This window comes from Solanum stenotomum, chromosome 3 (genome assembly GCF_019186545.1).
Source record: "Solanum stenotomum isolate F172 chromosome 3, ASM1918654v1, whole genome shotgun sequence".
Classification (NCBI taxonomy): domain Eukaryota; kingdom Viridiplantae; phylum Streptophyta; class Magnoliopsida; order Solanales; family Solanaceae; genus Solanum; species Solanum stenotomum.
Window position 1 is genome coordinate 65942347 of NC_064284.1, and position 16091 is coordinate 65958437.

The 16091-nt window shown below is 34.8% G+C and overlaps 4 protein-coding genes across 4 annotated transcripts; 1 reads left to right on the plus strand and 3 right to left on the minus strand.

Annotated features, from left to right (window-relative positions):
- The first annotated feature begins 2700 nt into the window (after positions 1-2700).
- Positions 2701-5204, plus strand: LOC125859734 (primary amine oxidase 1). Its single transcript, XM_049539548.1, has 4 exons — positions 2701-3858; positions 3938-4051; positions 4136-4677; positions 4976-5204. Exons 1-4 carry the CDS (start codon positions 2716-2718, stop codon positions 5133-5135), a joined length of 1959 nt encoding a protein of 652 aa, XP_049395505.1. The 5' UTR covers positions 2701-2715; the 3' UTR covers positions 5136-5204.
- Positions 5205-5691: 487 nt separating this feature from the next.
- Positions 5692-7917, minus strand: LOC125859664 (sugar transport protein 8-like). The gene is made up of 4 exons (XM_049539449.1): positions 7809-7917; positions 7110-7429; positions 6374-7000; positions 5692-6147 (listed from the first exon to the last, which is right to left on the minus strand). The coding sequence occupies exons 1-4, from the start codon at positions 7915-7917 to the stop codon at positions 5740-5742; spliced, it is 1464 nt and encodes a 487-aa protein (XP_049395406.1). The 3' UTR covers positions 5692-5739.
- Positions 7918-9925: 2008 nt separating this feature from the next.
- On the minus strand, positions 9926-12193 carry LOC125858078 (sugar transport protein 8-like). The gene is made up of 3 exons (XM_049537759.1): positions 12065-12193; positions 11075-11394; positions 9926-10962 (listed from the first exon to the last, which is right to left on the minus strand). Exons 1-3 carry the CDS (start codon positions 12171-12173, stop codon positions 9928-9930), a joined length of 1464 nt encoding a protein of 487 aa, XP_049393716.1. The 5' UTR covers positions 12174-12193; the 3' UTR covers positions 9926-9927.
- A 1207-nt stretch (positions 12194-13400) lies between these two features.
- LOC125858077 (G-type lectin S-receptor-like serine/threonine-protein kinase At1g34300) lies at positions 13401-16018 on the minus strand. Its single transcript, XM_049537758.1, has one exon. The coding sequence runs from the start codon at positions 15976-15978 to the stop codon at positions 13606-13608; it is 2373 nt and encodes a 790-aa protein (XP_049393715.1). The 5' UTR covers positions 15979-16018; the 3' UTR covers positions 13401-13605.
- Positions 16019-16091: the final 73 nt, after the last annotated feature.

The window sequence follows — 16091 nt, forward strand, 5'->3', positions numbered from 1 at the left end:
CGAGAAGTAATTTTTTCTTTTGTTCCCGCCTCGATGTTCAGTATTTGTTTTGGCCCAACTAGTTTCAGTTCGTGCAAAATATTTCCCAAGCTTCCTTAAACAACTCTCGAGCAGTAACTTTTTCTTGTGTTTCCCGCTCCGGTGTTCGGTATCTGTTTTGGCCCAACTAGTTTCAGTTCGCGCGGAAAAATTTCCAAGCTTTCTACCAAAAACGACTCTCGAGAAATAATTTTTTATTTTGTTTCCTACCTTGGTGTTCGGTATTTGTTTTGGTCCAACTAGTTTCAGTTTGCGCGGAAAAAATTTCAAGCTTTCTGCCAAAAACGACTCTCGAGCAGTAACTTTTTCTTTTGTTTCTCGCCCATGTGTTCGGTATTTGTTTTGGCCCAACTAGTTTCAGTTCGCGCCGAAAAAATTTCAAGCTTTTTGCCAAAAACGACTCTCAAGAAGTAACTTTTCCTTTTGTTTCCCACTCAGGTGTTCAGTATCTGTTTTGGCCCAACTAGTTTCAGTTCGAGCAAAAAACTTTCCAAGCTTCCTGCCAAAAACGACTCTCAAGAAGTAACTTTTTCTTTTATTTCTCACCCTGGTGTTCGATATCTATTTTGACCCAACTAATTTCAATTCGCGCTAAATATTTCCCCAGCTTCCTATCAAAAATGACTCCCGAGAAGTAGAGTTATATCTTTTGATATTATAAATAGTAGTAGTAATAGTTTTTAAATGTGATTTATCAATTGATTACTACAACTTAAACATTACTTTTGAGGAACACATTTTATAAATTGTAATTGACTAGTACGATTTATTGCTTGTACATAGTTCTGATTAGTTACGATTTATAAATTGGTTATGATAAATGTAACTGAAATTTCATAGCTCACTCTATTTCTCCTTATTTTTATGAATTAAAAATGATTCATTGAATCTTCTTCGATCATTTAAGATTGAGTTGTGGAAATTTAGGTGAAATTTCACCTAGATAATGTTGTAAGTTTTTATTAAGCATATGCCTTTGTTCCCTTTTGCTTCTTGATAGAAAGTTGTATATTATGTCTAAGATGAATTTTATTTATATATGATGGTATAAAGAATGTTTATATTGATGTTGTATTTTTAATTGTTTTAGAAAATTTTCTATTATATTTTTTTGACTAGTAAATTCCACAACTATAAATTACATGGTCAAAATTTAGGTTTTGATCCCTAATAGCAACCTCAAAAACTTGGTCTTACTTGTTATTATAAACTCCGTTACTAAAGGTGAATAACAAGAGATTGATATCAAAATGGGAGCTAAAGAGTTATTTACAAGTTCGATCGAATATTTGGTGTAAATTATAGTATCACTTAATATGCTACAAAATTAAATGTAGATAAGCATTTGATATCGCTATTCTAAATTTTAGAAAACATAAAGTTCAAAATCTCGTGCCTCTTATTGATATAAGGTATATTTGTGATCACATGTTGCTTAATGATAATACACATGTACCCTATTTATGCAAATTCTTTCTTTGGTATTTGAAGTTAGAAGTTCAACTTCAACCAAAAAAAGAGGCCTGGTTTAAAAAATATCAATGCTTGAGGTTTTTGAAACAAACAACCTTAAAGCTATGGCCAGCAAATATCTTTAAGCATAATCCATGTCCAGATGGATCATGTGGATAGTGGCATTGTTTTATAATCTGGCCTCTTTTAATAGTTTAAAAAAAATGTATTCCTTTCTTTCCAAGACCAGTCTTGAAGCAACGGTAAAGTTGTTACCTATTGATGATTGTGTCATGATACGCCATGACATGAATGTGGGATGCTTCGTGTACTGAGATGACACTTTTTATTTGTACTTATTTTTAGTTGGTTTCAAAAAGACTGACACATTTCTATATCTAAAAATGGTTTAACTTTAAATTTCTCGTTTTACCTTTAATGACATGATGTTATAGTAACACAAATATCATGACATGTTTAAGAGTTGTACTAAGTTATTAAAGAACAAGTCAAAGCATTCTTAGCTTTCAATGCAAGAAACATCAAGAAGCATTGCTCCATTACTTGTATTGAATGAGTTTGGTTGCTTTTTATCTTCTTGATAAGCTTTTTTTTTTAAGTGAGTACACCAAGTGTATGCTAAATGAAGCTATCATGATTGTGCAATATTATATAGCCATTAGAATATAAAAGGAAAAGAAGATCTTCCTACAATATACTCCCTTGGTCCCATTTTATGTGCCTCGGTTATATTTTTAGTTTGTTCAAAAAAGAATGTCATCTTTAGATATTTAGAAATAATGTAACATTAAACTTCTTGCTTTACTTAAATAATATGATTTTATTATAGCCGCATAAATGTCTATGACATGTTTTAGATCACTAGTTCTAAAAGTTTTTCTTTCTTTAAACTCTGCATCTAATCAAATGACGTCACATAAGGGAATCAAATAACGGGATGTCGACAGGAAGCAAACAAACAGACCTTTAGTGATGATAAATCAAACAACAAAGAAAAAAAATTAATAAAGTATATTGAGCCTCAATATTTAAACGATTATATTGTGGATGTTATTATGTTATTGTGGGAAGTATAGATCTGTGATTTATAAAAGTCCAAAACTTTTCCTCCAAGAAAGTAATAATCAAATATGGAAGACACACTAATATATATGTGCAAACAGTTTGTGAATGTCAAAGCACAATTTCTTTATCAAGTTCTCTATGGAGTTCATAAAAGTATTGGCTCTTCCAATTCTTGTTATTGTTTTCTTGTTCTGTTTCACTAGAAGCCAATGCCATCATCCTTTAGACCCTCTTAGCCCTACTGAGATCAACAAAATTAGAGTCATTATTCAAAAGTCTCATTTTAGTTCCCTCTCCAATTTAACATTTCACTTTGTTGATCTTGAAGAGCCCAATAAAAAGGATGTCCTTCATTGGATGTCCTTGCATAAGCATAAACGTGTTGTTTCTCCTTATCGTCGAGCCAGGGTAGTGGTTCGTGCAAATAGTGAGACTTATGAAGTAGTGGTGGACTTGTCCACTCGCGCTATCATATCAGAGAATGTGTATACTGGCCACGGTTACCCTCCAATTACTCTCGATGACATTATACGATCCAGCAGGCTGACATTGAGGAATCATCAATTGCAAGATTCAATTTTGAGAAGGGGTTTGAATATATCAGAAGTCAGTTGCATACCACAACCAGCTGGATGGTTCGGGGAGCCAAAGACACGAAGAGTTCTTAACGTGCCATGTTTTTATCGAAGAGGGACAACTAATTTTTGGGCAAGGCCAATTGAGGGGATCACTACACTAGTAGATGTTGAATCTATGAAGATAATCAAATATATAGATAGATTCAGAGTCCCCTTGCCTAAAGCTGAGAGTGCTATTTTCGAGTCATCGAGCCAGGGATCAGTCACTTGCAATGACACTGATACCAGCAGGATTATCATCAAAGGCAATGAAGTTAAATGGGCTAATTGGGATTTTCATGTTGGATTCAACACGAGAGCAGGAACGATCGTGTCTACAGCTTCTGTATTTGATACTACAACAAAGAAATATCGACGTGTGCTCTATAGAGGTCATGTATCAGAGACATTTGTGCCCTACATGGATCCTACATTCGAATGGTATTACAGAACTTTCATGGATATTGGTGAATTTGGTTTTGGAAGGTCTGCTAGTAGTCTTGTCCCGTTGCTAGATTGTCCGAGCAATGCAGTGTATATGGTTGGATATATGGCTGATTCAGAAGGAGGGGTAGTGCAAGTACCCAACGTGATATGCATATTTGAAAGATATGTTGGTGATGCTGCTTGGAGGCATACAGAAAATGGAGTACCAGGAAATACAGTAAGCATCAAATCAAACATTTTGCATATATACTAACTATCGCGATCGTCTAGTGACATAAATAATTTGTTTTTTGCAGAACACTAAGGGACAGCAAGAAGTTAATTTGGTTGTTAGAATGGTAGCAACAGTGGGAAATTATGATTATACACTTGATTGGGAGTTCAAACAAAGTGGAACTATCAAAGTTGGAGTAAGAAAATTAAGATGTTATGCTTGTTAAGTATGAATCCTTCTAATTCTTTTGCTATCTTTATTCATTGAATTGTCTATGCAGGTAAGTTTAACTGGAGTTATGGAGACAAAGGCTGTGAAATATACGAACGATAATCAAATAACAGAGGATGTTTACGGGACCCTTGTAGCAGAAAACACAATTGCGGTGAACCATGATCATTTCCTTACTTACTACCTTGATGTTGATGTTGATGGTACTGATAATTCATTTGTAAAATCCAAATTGATAACTACGACTGTGAAGGAGCGAAACGTTTCACCTAGGAAGAGCTATTGGAAAGTTGTAAAAGAAACTATGAAAACAGAAAGTGAGGCTAAAACAAACTTAGGACTAGAACCAGTTGAATTGTTGATTGTAAATTCAAATAAGAAGACAAAAGTTGGAAATGATGTGTCTTATCGGTTAATACCAAGTCGACCAGCCATGTCCTTGCTATCAGATGATGACTACCCTCAACGTCAAGCAGCTTATACCAAGTATCAATTATGGGTGACACTGTACAATAAATCAGAAAGATGGGCTGGAGGATTCTACGCTGATAGGAGTCACGGAGATGATGGCGTAGCAATATGGAGCCTCAGGTAAATTTAGTATGTAAAAACACATCAAACTAGTGATATTGTCTGTTTTGGACCTAGGTACGCTTACATAGCTTAATATGCTTCGCTAAGGTCTAAGGCTTACTTCTTTAAATATCCAATATTTCTCCTGTGTTTTGTCACGTGGGATCGGCCTAGGGTGTTACATAGGTCTCAAGAAGTGTATTTCTTGAACTTATGATTATCGATTAGTACATAGTCAATGTTTAATTGGCCCAATCTTGTTTTTTTTTTTACTTGACGAATGATATTATATAAGCTGATCTTGTGTTGTATGCAGGAATAGGACTATCAAAAACAAGGATATTGTGCTTTGGTACACTGTTGGGTTGCATCATGTACCATGCCAAGAAGATTTTCCTGTAATGCCTTCTATTTATGAGGGTTTCGAGCTCCGGCCAACAAACTTTTTTCAAAGAAATCCATTGTTGAAACAATGATATGTGAAATTCAAGTTTATTTATTAAACAAGGAACATAAAGTTATATATGCAGAAAAAAAGTTGATTTTCCTTTGGCCTATTTATTTTCCTCAAGTCATTTGCTGTCATCTATATTCACAAGTAAAGTAGGTGAGAAATCGCCTAAAAACGAGCCATCCTTGTTCATTTTGAACGTGGAACAAGAACAACATGTCCGAGAAATCCTTACACAACTGATACGAGAATTGCCAATGTTTGACATGTTGAATGTGTAGGACACGAATTCCACTTGCCAAACATAGACAACACTTATATATCGTGTGAGGCACAAAATAAAGTTTCTAGAGTAATGTATGTGTACGTTATTTGGGTAAACACACAATCAATCTATACAAAGCAAGACTATATAAAGCAAGATGACACTACCTTTTTTGGACTTTTGATATATTATTGTTTCACGAACAAAATTTGATAAAAGGATGGGAAGATAAGGGAGGATGGAGTAAATGAGAAGATAACAATTTTTGTTCACAAAAACTGATATCCTAATCCATCTTATAAAAACGATGCAATTTTGTTCACAAAAACTGATATCCTAATCCATCTTATAAAAACGATGCATTCTAGAAGAGTTTCTTCCAAACAGGGTGCTTCTTCCAGGCTCTTTCCACCATGGCATCAATCGGGATTCCCTTAGTTTCAGGCAATAAGAAGATGGCGCAAACTCCCATGATTAAGATCCAGGCAGAGAAGAAGAAGAAAGTATAGGCTTGCATAAAGCAGAGTGTAGTCAAGAAAGACTGTGCAATGATAGCAGTGAAGAGCATGTTTGTGCTGACCGCGAATGCAAAACCAGCTGTCCTTGTTTCCAATGGGAACGTCTCACTTGGAATTAACCAACCAAGTGGTCCCCATGACCATGCAAACGCCATTACATACGTACACACGAGAATCACCACTATTATTGCCAGTGTCTTGTCCAACCCTCCTGTCTTCGACAAATTATTTACCAAAATGAATCCAATCGCAACCTGCAATATTATAACCAAAAGTGCAGTCAGTAGAAAAAGAAAAGCTTGATACAACTCATCGGTCCAAGGGGGTCAGTTGAATCTCGTTTGTCAAAAAAATTATTGCAGTGGGTGGTAGGGTGATTTAACTCCCTGTAGGGATGTTTAATCAGACGAAATCAAAAATTTCGTTAAGAGTGTTGAAGATTGAATATGTATGTTTAATCGATCATGCATAGTTTCGTACCTGACAGATTAACATTTGGCAACAAGATTGGATGAGCAATTTTTTCCTTCCAACCTTGTCAACAGCAACGATTGCAACACATGTACTGAGAACATTAACAAGTCCAGTCACTACAGCGGAAATAAGTGGGCCACTGCCCTTGAATCCCATAGTCTGAAACAGGACAGGTGCGTAAAACATAATGGCATTGATTCCGGTTAATTGCTGGAAGATCTGCAACATGATGGCAATCACAAGTGGTGGAATGCTAGGAGGCTGTGTTAAGTTACGGAACGCATGCTTAACTTGTTTGGCTTGTTCACATGATGCCACGATTTCTTCATACTCAACATCAACGTCAGTGACACCCCTAATCTTCTTGAGGGCAGTCTTTCCCTTCTCCGGCTTGCCACGTGCAACCAAACTCATGGGGGTGTCACTGATCACAAAGGTACCAATAAAAAGAATCGCCGCAGGCACAACTGCAGAGCCAAGTGAGATCCTCCAACCATTTGGATGAATATTTACGGTTATAAAGTTGACAAGATTTGCTATCAATATTCCTATTGTTATAAAGAGTTGGAAGAGAATATTCACAGCTCCTCTGTGTTGGATTGGTGCTACTTCAGTTAAAAACAGCGGAACAGTCTGTAAATATTCCAACAATAAGAAGAAAATATAACACAAAACACAAGTCAAAAGTTGGAGTATTTACTTGTCACCTATTTACACATTCTAAAGTTTATAGTCAAATTACCTCATTTCCGAAGCCAATACCAATGCCAAACAAAATTCTACCAAGAATGAGTATTTTTTTGTTTTGTGCCGCGGCACTCGAAACAGCACCAGCTATGAAAATAAGTGAAGCCATCATCATAGTAATCTTCCTCCCTAATTTAGTGGCTGCCTTTGAAGCAAAAAAACTCGCAACAAGAGCCGATAAATACAAGGATGAAGTGAAGAGTTGGAGAAATTGATCATCATACTTGCAGTAGTTATTCTCTTTTGCAGTTTTCTTTCTTTCATACACATTCCGAAAAAACAATATGAGGAAATCATCCATCGCAGAAACTCCTCCTAATTAAAACAAACAAAAAAATTGGTACTCAATAAAAAACAAGTTTATGTCAAAAAATTTCTATAAGAGTGTTCAAGCTTTAAACACTACATTGACTAAATCAGAAATGTGAGTAAGAGTATTCAAGGTTAATCACATGTATTTATGTAATTAAAGTAATTTTGACCTGTTTACACACTAATTTCTTTTACGATTCATCTAATTACCTGACTTATTTAAGAATTGTTTTTGATCCAATTGCAAGAATCAATAGAAAAGACGAATGATACCTCAAATTTGGCTCAATTATTGATAAACTCACATATTTAGCTAAAAAAAATTTTAAAGCAATGGCTTAAGAAAGATACAATATAACAAATAAAACTAAGAAAAATATACCTGAAATACCAATATCATAACCAAACATTAAGCCACCAAAGGCAGCAAGAATCCAACATGAGACAACATAAACTGTGATTTTAGAATTATGCCCTTCAATAACAGTCATTTTTGCTTATACTCTAAAATCACCAAAATAATTTTCTCTGGTAAAATACTTCACTCTTTTGCTCTGTATTTTTTTTTTCTCTTTCTGTTCCGTATATATAATGCTCACAAAAATCTAAAACACATTCATATTATTTTTTAAAATATCATCCTAGAATTAAGTTAGTTTGATAAAGTCAATCACTCTTATAAGTTGAGATTTGGTCTTCCATGAATTTTGCAGATTCATCATCTAACATTATTCATTTTATCCTCCAATCTATCCTTTAACATTATTCATTTTATCCTCCAATTTATCCTTTAACATTATTCATTTATTGTTTTACAAATTTATGACCTTGTAAAAATATTAAATTGTATAGGTATAAAAATATTTTATCCAATAAAATTAGTGGCTCCCAATTTTTAGTAAGAGTCTATATTTATTTTCCTTTTTGTTTTTCATTTTTTTCATAATTTTTTTTTACCACTATACTATGAAAAACATAAATTCTTTAACTTTATATGATAATATTATTATTAATATTAATATTTATAGTAGTTAGAATTAATTTAAGTTAATAAAATATCATTCATTTATTTGCAGTACAATCTGTCAGATGATATTATATAAAATTTTAGTTACTAATATAAAAAAAATAAGAAAAATTTAATTTAAACGTGAAAACTAATTTTATGCGACGTTGGTGTTGAATTCACCAAAAATGTTCTATTAGAGTGGAACTTACTTCCACAAAATTAGGTTATCTGATTGAGTTGAAATAATATAATTTAAATCTAAAATCATTTTAAACCCAAAAAGATAATAATAAAAAAACATTTTGTAAAATTTCTCCATAAATTGAGGATAATTAAACAATCAATCTAAATCGATGTAAATTAAGAAAGAAACTAACTTTTCAAGATTTAGATATATCATTCTATTAGCAATAAAAGTAGGAGTCAAAATCCGATAAGAGGATAGGCAAATAAGTGGGCTCGAGAGCCCTATATTTTTTCTTCTTTTTTTTCAATATTTTTTTTGCTACTTTACTATCCTTGAGAAAACATAAGTTCTTTAAAACTATAATGTAATATTATTGTTGATATTTATATTAATTAAAATTAATTTAAGTTATAAAATGTCATTCATTTGTTTGAAATACAATCTGTTAGATGCTATTATATAAAATTTTAGTTATTAATATAAAAATATCAAGAAAAATTTAATTAATTTCAAAAAGCTTAGAAACTTCTAGCAATTTTATGCGGCTTTGGGTTGGATTCACCAAAAATGTTTTATTACAGTGGAACACATTTTCACAAAATTAGGTTAACTGATTGAGTTGAGATAACAATTTAAACTAAAAAAAATATGATAAAAAAAAACAGTTGGATATTTCAGACAATTAATACATGTTGCATCAAAATAAAGTTTCTCGAGACGTGAATTGGAGATAATCAAATAATCAGACACAAAATAAAGTTTATCGGGACTTGGATCGAAGATAATTAAACAATCAATATATGTGAGGCAAGAAGAAATTAACTTTTCAAGATTGAGAAATATCATTATNAGGGGTAGAATATTACATATAAAATAAGTTCGGGGGGGTAATAGGACCTTAGTAAAGGTTAGGTGTGTCTCTGGGATTTCGGGCATAGGCTGGGGGTACTATGCATTTTCCCAAAAAAATATGATAAAAAAAAACAGTTGGGTATTTCAGACAATTAATACATGTTTCATCAAAATAAAGTTTCTCGAGACGTGAATTGGAGATAATTAAATAATCAGACACAAAATAAAGTTTGTCGGGACTTGGATCGAAGATAATTAAACAATCAATATATGCGAGGCAAGAAGAAATTAACTTTTCAAGATTGAGATATATCATTATATTAGGAACAAAATTAGGAGTCAAAATCTGATAAAAGGATAGGCAAATAAGTAGGAGGGTACAAATAAGAAGCCAACAAACTTTTGATCACAAAAAACATGATATTCATATCAATCTAACAAAATCAATGCATTTTAGAAGAGCTTCTTCCAAACAGGGTGCTGCATCCAGACTCTTTCCACCATAGAATCAATGGGGACTCCCTTTGTTTCGGGCAAGAAGAAGATGACGAAAAGTCCCATGACAACGATCCAACCAGAGAAGAAGAAGAAAATGTAGGCTTGCATAGTGCAGAGCATAGTCAAGAAAGCTTGTGCAATGAGAGAAGTGAAGAGCATGTTTGTGCTGACAGCAAACGCGAAACCAGCTGTCCTTGTTTCCAATGGGAATGTCTCACTTGGAATTAACCAACCAAGAGGCCCCCATGACCACGCGAACGACATCACATAAGTACACACCAGAAACACCACTATTGCTGCTAATTTCCTGTCCAATGTTCCTGTCTCCTCCAAATTTGTTACCAAAATAGCTCCTATTGCCAACTGAGAAATTAACATTTGGCAACAAGCTTGGAGAAGCAATTTTCTCCTTCCAATCTTGTCAACAAGGTAGATTGAAACAAAAGTGCTTCCAACATTAACAAGTCCAGTAATGACAGAGGACAATAGCGAGCCATCGGTCTTGAAACCCATAGTTTGGAACAGGACAGGCGCGTAAAACATAATGGCATTGATTCCAGTGAATTGCTGGAAGATCTGCAACAAGATAGCAATCACAAGTGGTGGAATACTAGCAGCCTTCGCTAAGTTCCTGAACGGATGCTTAACTAGCTTAGCTTGTTCACACGCTGCCATGATTTCTTGGTACTCAACCTCAACATCATTGACTCCCCTAATCTTCTTAAGCGCGGCCTTGCCTTGTTCATCCTTGCCACGCTCAATCAGACTCGAGGGGGTATCAGTGATCACAAAACTACCAACAAGCAAAACTATTGCAGGCACAGCTGCAAAGCCAAGTGACAATCTCCAACCATGTGGATGTATCATTGAGGTTCCATAGTTAACAAGATTTGCAATGAATATTCCTATTGTCACAAAGAGTTGGAAAAGAATATTCACAGCTCCTCTGTGTTGGATTGGTGCAACTTCAGTCAAAAACAGTGGAACAGTCTGTAAACAATGTAAAAGTTACAACCATTTCATAATATCATAAGCTCTTCGAATACATTAAAACATCAACTAGTAACCTTAGAAAAAAAAATCTAAGGTTGACTATACATACCTCATTTCCGAAGCCAACACCAATACCAAACAAAATTCTACCAAAAATGAGCATCAACTTGTTTTTCGCGGCAGCACTCAAAACAGCTCCAGCGAGGAAAAAGATTGAAGCCATGCAAATGGTAGGCCTTCTCCCAAATTTAGTGGCGGCCTTTGAAGCGAAAAAGCTCGCGACAAGAGCCGATAAGTATAAGGATGAAGTGAAGAGTTGGAGAAGTTGGTCATCATATTTGCAGTAGTTATTCTCTTTGGCATGTGACTTTCTTTCATACACTTGTGGAAAGAATTTCTTCAAGAAATCATCCATCCCAGAAACTCCTCCTGATTAAAAGATTTTGAAGTTTATGAATTCCTATAGTGACCTAGCCGGAGGTACCGTCATAGTTACATACAAAATTCATTGCTAAGCAATACATGTAGCATCAAACAGTGGCGGAACCAAAATTTTCACTAAAGAATTAACAATAGACAAAGTTCGTCCCGACAGATAAACCTGTGGATCTATCTATCCCTATGGCTATGCTCTAGACTTTCAGAGTGATGGCTGAGTGATTGATAGTCCAGGATGAAACATAAACCCTCTCAGGGACATTCATAAATAGAAACCTCATGTAAATACCATGGATAAGGTTGATTCTATTCATAGAGATTCCGTAACTAGTCCAAAAATGGAAAGTCCAACACAATTGAGATTTTTTCATTTGGGAAATCGGAAGTTGTTACTAATTCATGATCTAGCACGTACAAAATAGAACTTCATTCTTGATTCCATGAGAATATTTATGAAAAACTAAGTAAAAATTCATCGTTAATGCTACTTAACCATGGATTTGTGATGGATCATTGACAAATCTTGTTTAGCCACAGATGAACAACAACATACAACATACAACATACACAGACTTAACCCTACCTAGTAAAAGTAGAGAGATTGTTTCCGATAAACATATACAGAGTTAATTCCCAAAACAAACAGAACAAAGAAACATACCTGAAATACCAATATCATAACCAAACATGAGGCCACCAAAAGCAGCAAAAATCCAACAAGAAAGTACGTAAATTGTGATTTTAGAATTATTCTTCTCAGCCATTGACATTTTTGTTTTTCTGAAATCCCTCAAAAGTGCAAAAAAAATTCAAAAGATAACTTCTTTTTTCTTTTTGCACTTCTCTATATATATACTATCTTTTACACAAAACCAGCCAAAAATTAACACTGAAAGAAAAAGAGACAAAGAAATCTAGAGCAAATTAATACTCTATATATTCTTTGTCTCTTTCTTTCTAGTGTTTTTTTTTTTTGCTGGAATTATGGTAATGTATTAAAGTTAATACCTTTTATATACTATGAAATTACAGTTGATTTCTTGCTTAATTTTAGCATTAACTATGGACTACATTTTAATATGTTCCTAATTTATCTTTGGTGTTCCAATTTTTTTGGATAATTCATTCACAATCAAATTTTTTTTGTTTAAATGTTTAAATTTGTATTTTGATGTTTACTAAATTATGTTTAATGTTGTTCAAACCTTTGACTTGACTTTATCAGTAAGAAATTATTTCGAAAGGGATTAATTTGGAAAATTATTAAAGGCAGTGAGTAAATTAGTTTTGTGTAACTGATAAGAAACTTAAGATTATTTCCATAATTGAAAGATGTTACCATCCAAAAAAATAAAAATAAAATATCTTCTTACCATGCTTGTTGATTTCACTTGTTGACCAATTCATAATGACTTGTAATTAAGTCTACTATCCATGTGTAAAATTCACCTAGATATATAATGCACCATTTATTGGAAAAATGTGTCCATTTTAATTATTCTTATAATGGAGTGATATAGATGAATGATGATTCATATAGCCGATTTCGGGGTGGAGCTAGTAGCCGGCATGCGATCTTAACGCATTTATTATCTCTTAAAATTGTCATTGCAAATTCTGAATTCATAAAGTTGAAATCCTACACGTTCGCCTTTGCAAATCCCTTCCCTATCTCCATTTAAAATTTTGTATATCAATGATTGATAAAAGTAAATGTACATATGGATATTAGAAGGAAGAACAAACTTTGAGTAAATTTTGGAAATAGTTTATCCATGAGAAGATGGGGCTTTTAGGCCTAACCAAGTTCATATAAAGAGACTATCAGTTCGTCCCTGTAGGACTCTAACCCATTGTAGCACCATGTACACATTGACTGTTAACTGGAGCATGGACAACATAACATAGGGGCACAAACAATGATGGACCTGACGTCGATATATGTGCAAACAATCACCTCAATAAATTATTTGTGATATATGTGCTTCTATGTAACAACCATTTGCTTCTTCATTGATCAAAATGTACTTTACAACTACAACACGAGATTACAAAACTGGAAAAAAAACAGACAAAACACAACATGATCCAAATTCCTATCTACTCTCTTTTATTACAATACAAAACAACATGGAATACATGCTTACTGCAGCTTGTTGAGACAGCATTATGAGGAAATTATGAAGAGGATTGAGCCATATATTATTCCTCTGATAAGAAGAAAATGGTAGGCTTCTTTGGCTCGATGATCTCCACTGTCCCTTCCAACATCTTAGCCACTTTCCCCATTGATGGTCGTGCATCTGGCTGATCTTGGATGCACCACATTGCTGTCTTCACCATCCTGTTCACTAAGTCAAAGTGTGCCCTTGAATCATACGATTGTTTGATTTGAGGGTCCAAAATATCGTCAACATTCATATCCTTAAACACCTTATCAAATGCCCAAGCAGGGAAAAACCATTGATCACTTTCCACCTTTGAGTTATGATGCTCAAAGTTCCTTGTACCTGAAACTATCTCCAACAGCACCAATCCGAAGCTGTACACATCGGCTTTTGGAGTAATTGGATCAGCCTTGGTCCATTCTGGTGCTACATATCCTGGTGTGCCTCGAAATCTTGACATGGTCATCATCTCCTCTTTCTTCTTTAGCTTAGCTAGCCCAAAATCAGATACCTTTGGGCAGAAATCATCGCCTAAGAGAATATTTTCAGGCTTGATATCACAATGCAATACCCATTCCAAACACTCTTCGTGTAGATAGGCAATTGCTCGTGCCACACCAAGCGCAATCCTGTACCTTATATTCCAATCGAGTATAGGTTTCTGTCCATCTGGTGACTGGATCTGAGACTTTTGGAAGAGGAATTCACCCAATGAACCATTAGGTACATACTCATACACAAGTATCCTTCTACCCTTCTCAGCACAAAACCCCCACAACCTCACCAAATTCAAATGGTGCATACGTGCTATGATCGTGACCTCAGCCCAGAACTCAGCATCACCACCTTTTACATTCTTCAAGCACTTCACGGCAACAACACGTCCATCACTCAACTTCCCTTTGTAAACATCTCCAAATCCACCCCTCCCAATTTTATCAGTGAAATCATTAGTTGCATTCTTGATCTCAGAAAAGCTAAACCTTTTCGGTCCAATCGCAGGCATGACTTCAAGACCAAAAGTCCTAGCCATATCCCTATACTTAATATACTTCTTGAGAAATGCCCAAAAGAAGAACACTCCACTAATCAACTCAGCTGCAAAAATCGTCGAAATGATCACAATATTTCTAGTGGTTGTCTTAGACTCTTCTGGTGGAAATGGAAGGCTAATTCTCACTGGACATGAAGTCTCCATCAAACTAGTCAGCCCTGTGAAATTCGATATATCGTTCTCTTTACTATCAACTCTCAAATACATAACAAACTCAGTACCTGGTGACCAATATCCATACAACAATTTCTCCAAAACAAGCACACAATATCCAGTCCCATCATACTTAAACAAAAAACCTAAACAATCATTCTTATCTGAACAATTCTTTTCACAACTCGAAAAGCTCAAAGCTTTAAGGTCTGTTTGGTTACCCACACCAGTAAAACTAACAAAATCAAGAGGTAAATACTTACTAGCCTTCGAATCCTTCGTCATCAATGGAATTTTCCTCACACAAGATTTACTAGCGTCTTTCCTAAAACCAGGTGGACAAACACAAGAAGTTTGAGTTGTAGAAGTATCATACAAGCATATAGAGTTTGTACCACAAGTACCATGTATTGTACATAATTGATTAACTGCTTCCCAAACAATTGTCCAATTTTCAGCTAAACTTGAACTAAGATCAAAACTATAGATTCTCATATTCCCATCTTCATCCAATTTCATCCTTCTCAGTTTCCCTTTCTCCCCGAAATCCGACGAAAAAAATCTTCCATTAACTTGAGTAACTTCCCCTGTTTCCTCCAACCTCTGAAGGGCATTTTGGGGAAAAGTGAAATAACTATCATTTTCATCGAAGAAAAGGGTATTCAAATTCGATCCATCAAACTGGAATTTTCCATTACCGGAAGTTAAATTTGTTCCGGTGATGTTCTGGGTCGGAAGATAAGTATCAGTTGGGTTCAAGAAACTGTTCCAGTTTGCATAAACCAAGCTTCCATCTTCTTGTAGGAAAAGAACAGAGGAGGTGTTTCGAATAATTGAAGGCCATAAATTTGGAGCTGAGGAAGATGTAGATGGGGTTAGCTTGAGTTCACCGGAGGAAGAAATGAAAAGGGTAGCTGAGGAATTAAGTGGGGAATTTGGGTTAGCTGACCAAACAACGGTTTTGACTGGGATTTTGTAGTACCAAATGGAGAAATTGAAGGAATTTTGGGAAGATTGAAGAAACCCAGCAGCGAAAGTGGAGTTGGGTGAAAGTAGGATTTGGTTTTGGGTTGGATTCCAAGGAGGGGATTTGGAATTGAATGATGAGAGGATTTTTTGTGAAGAAGAGAAAAAGGGGTTCAAGAAGAAGAAGAGAAGGAAGAAGAGAAGTGAGGATGAAGAAGAAGGATGAAGCGACATCGTTTGCAAGCTTTACAGCTATGGAGTCTATGGTATTAATGGCGGCTTTTTGTAGGATTTTGCGTTGACTCCATGAACATTGTTGACTTTGCTGTCGTTTTCAGATCCTTCGA

Bases quoted from the DNA above. Each gene is read 5' to 3' on its own strand.
- LOC125858077 (XM_049537758.1), bottom strand. From the start codon at position 15,978: ATGTCGCTTCATCCTTCTTCTTCATCCTCACTTCTCTTCTTCCTTCTC.
- LOC125858078 (XM_049537759.1), bottom strand. From the start codon at position 12,173: ATGTCAATGGCTGAGAAGAATAATTCTAAAATCACAATTTACGTACTT. The intron at 11,395-12,064 runs GTATGTTTCTTT...TCTTTTAATCAG, and splicing joins TTATGATATTGGTATTTCAG to GAGGAGTTTCTGGGATGGAT. The intron at 10,963-11,074 runs GTATGTATAGTC...CATTGTTTACAG, and splicing joins GTGTTGGCTTCGGAAATGAG to ACTGTTCCACTGTTTTTGAC.
- LOC125859664 (XM_049539449.1), bottom strand. From the start codon at position 7,917: ATGACTGTTATTGAAGGGCATAATTCTAAAATCACAGTTTATGTTGTC. The intron at 7,001-7,109 runs GTAATTTGACTA...GAATATTTACAG, and splicing joins GTATTGGCTTCGGAAATGAG to ACTGTTCCGCTGTTTTTAAC. The intron at 6,148-6,373 runs GTACGAAACTAT...ATAATATTGCAG, and splicing joins GCCAAATGTTAATCTGTCAG to GTTGCGATTGGATTCATTTT.
- LOC125859734 (XM_049539548.1), top strand. From the start codon at position 2,716: ATGGAGTTCATAAAAGTATTGGCTCTTCCAATTCTTGTTATTGTTTTC. The intron at 3,859-3,937 runs GTAAGCATCAAA...TGTTTTTTGCAG, and splicing joins ATGGAGTACCAGGAAATACA to AACACTAAGGGACAGCAAGA. The intron at 4,678-4,975 runs GTAAATTTAGTA...TGTTGTATGCAG, and splicing joins GTAGCAATATGGAGCCTCAG to GAATAGGACTATCAAAAACA.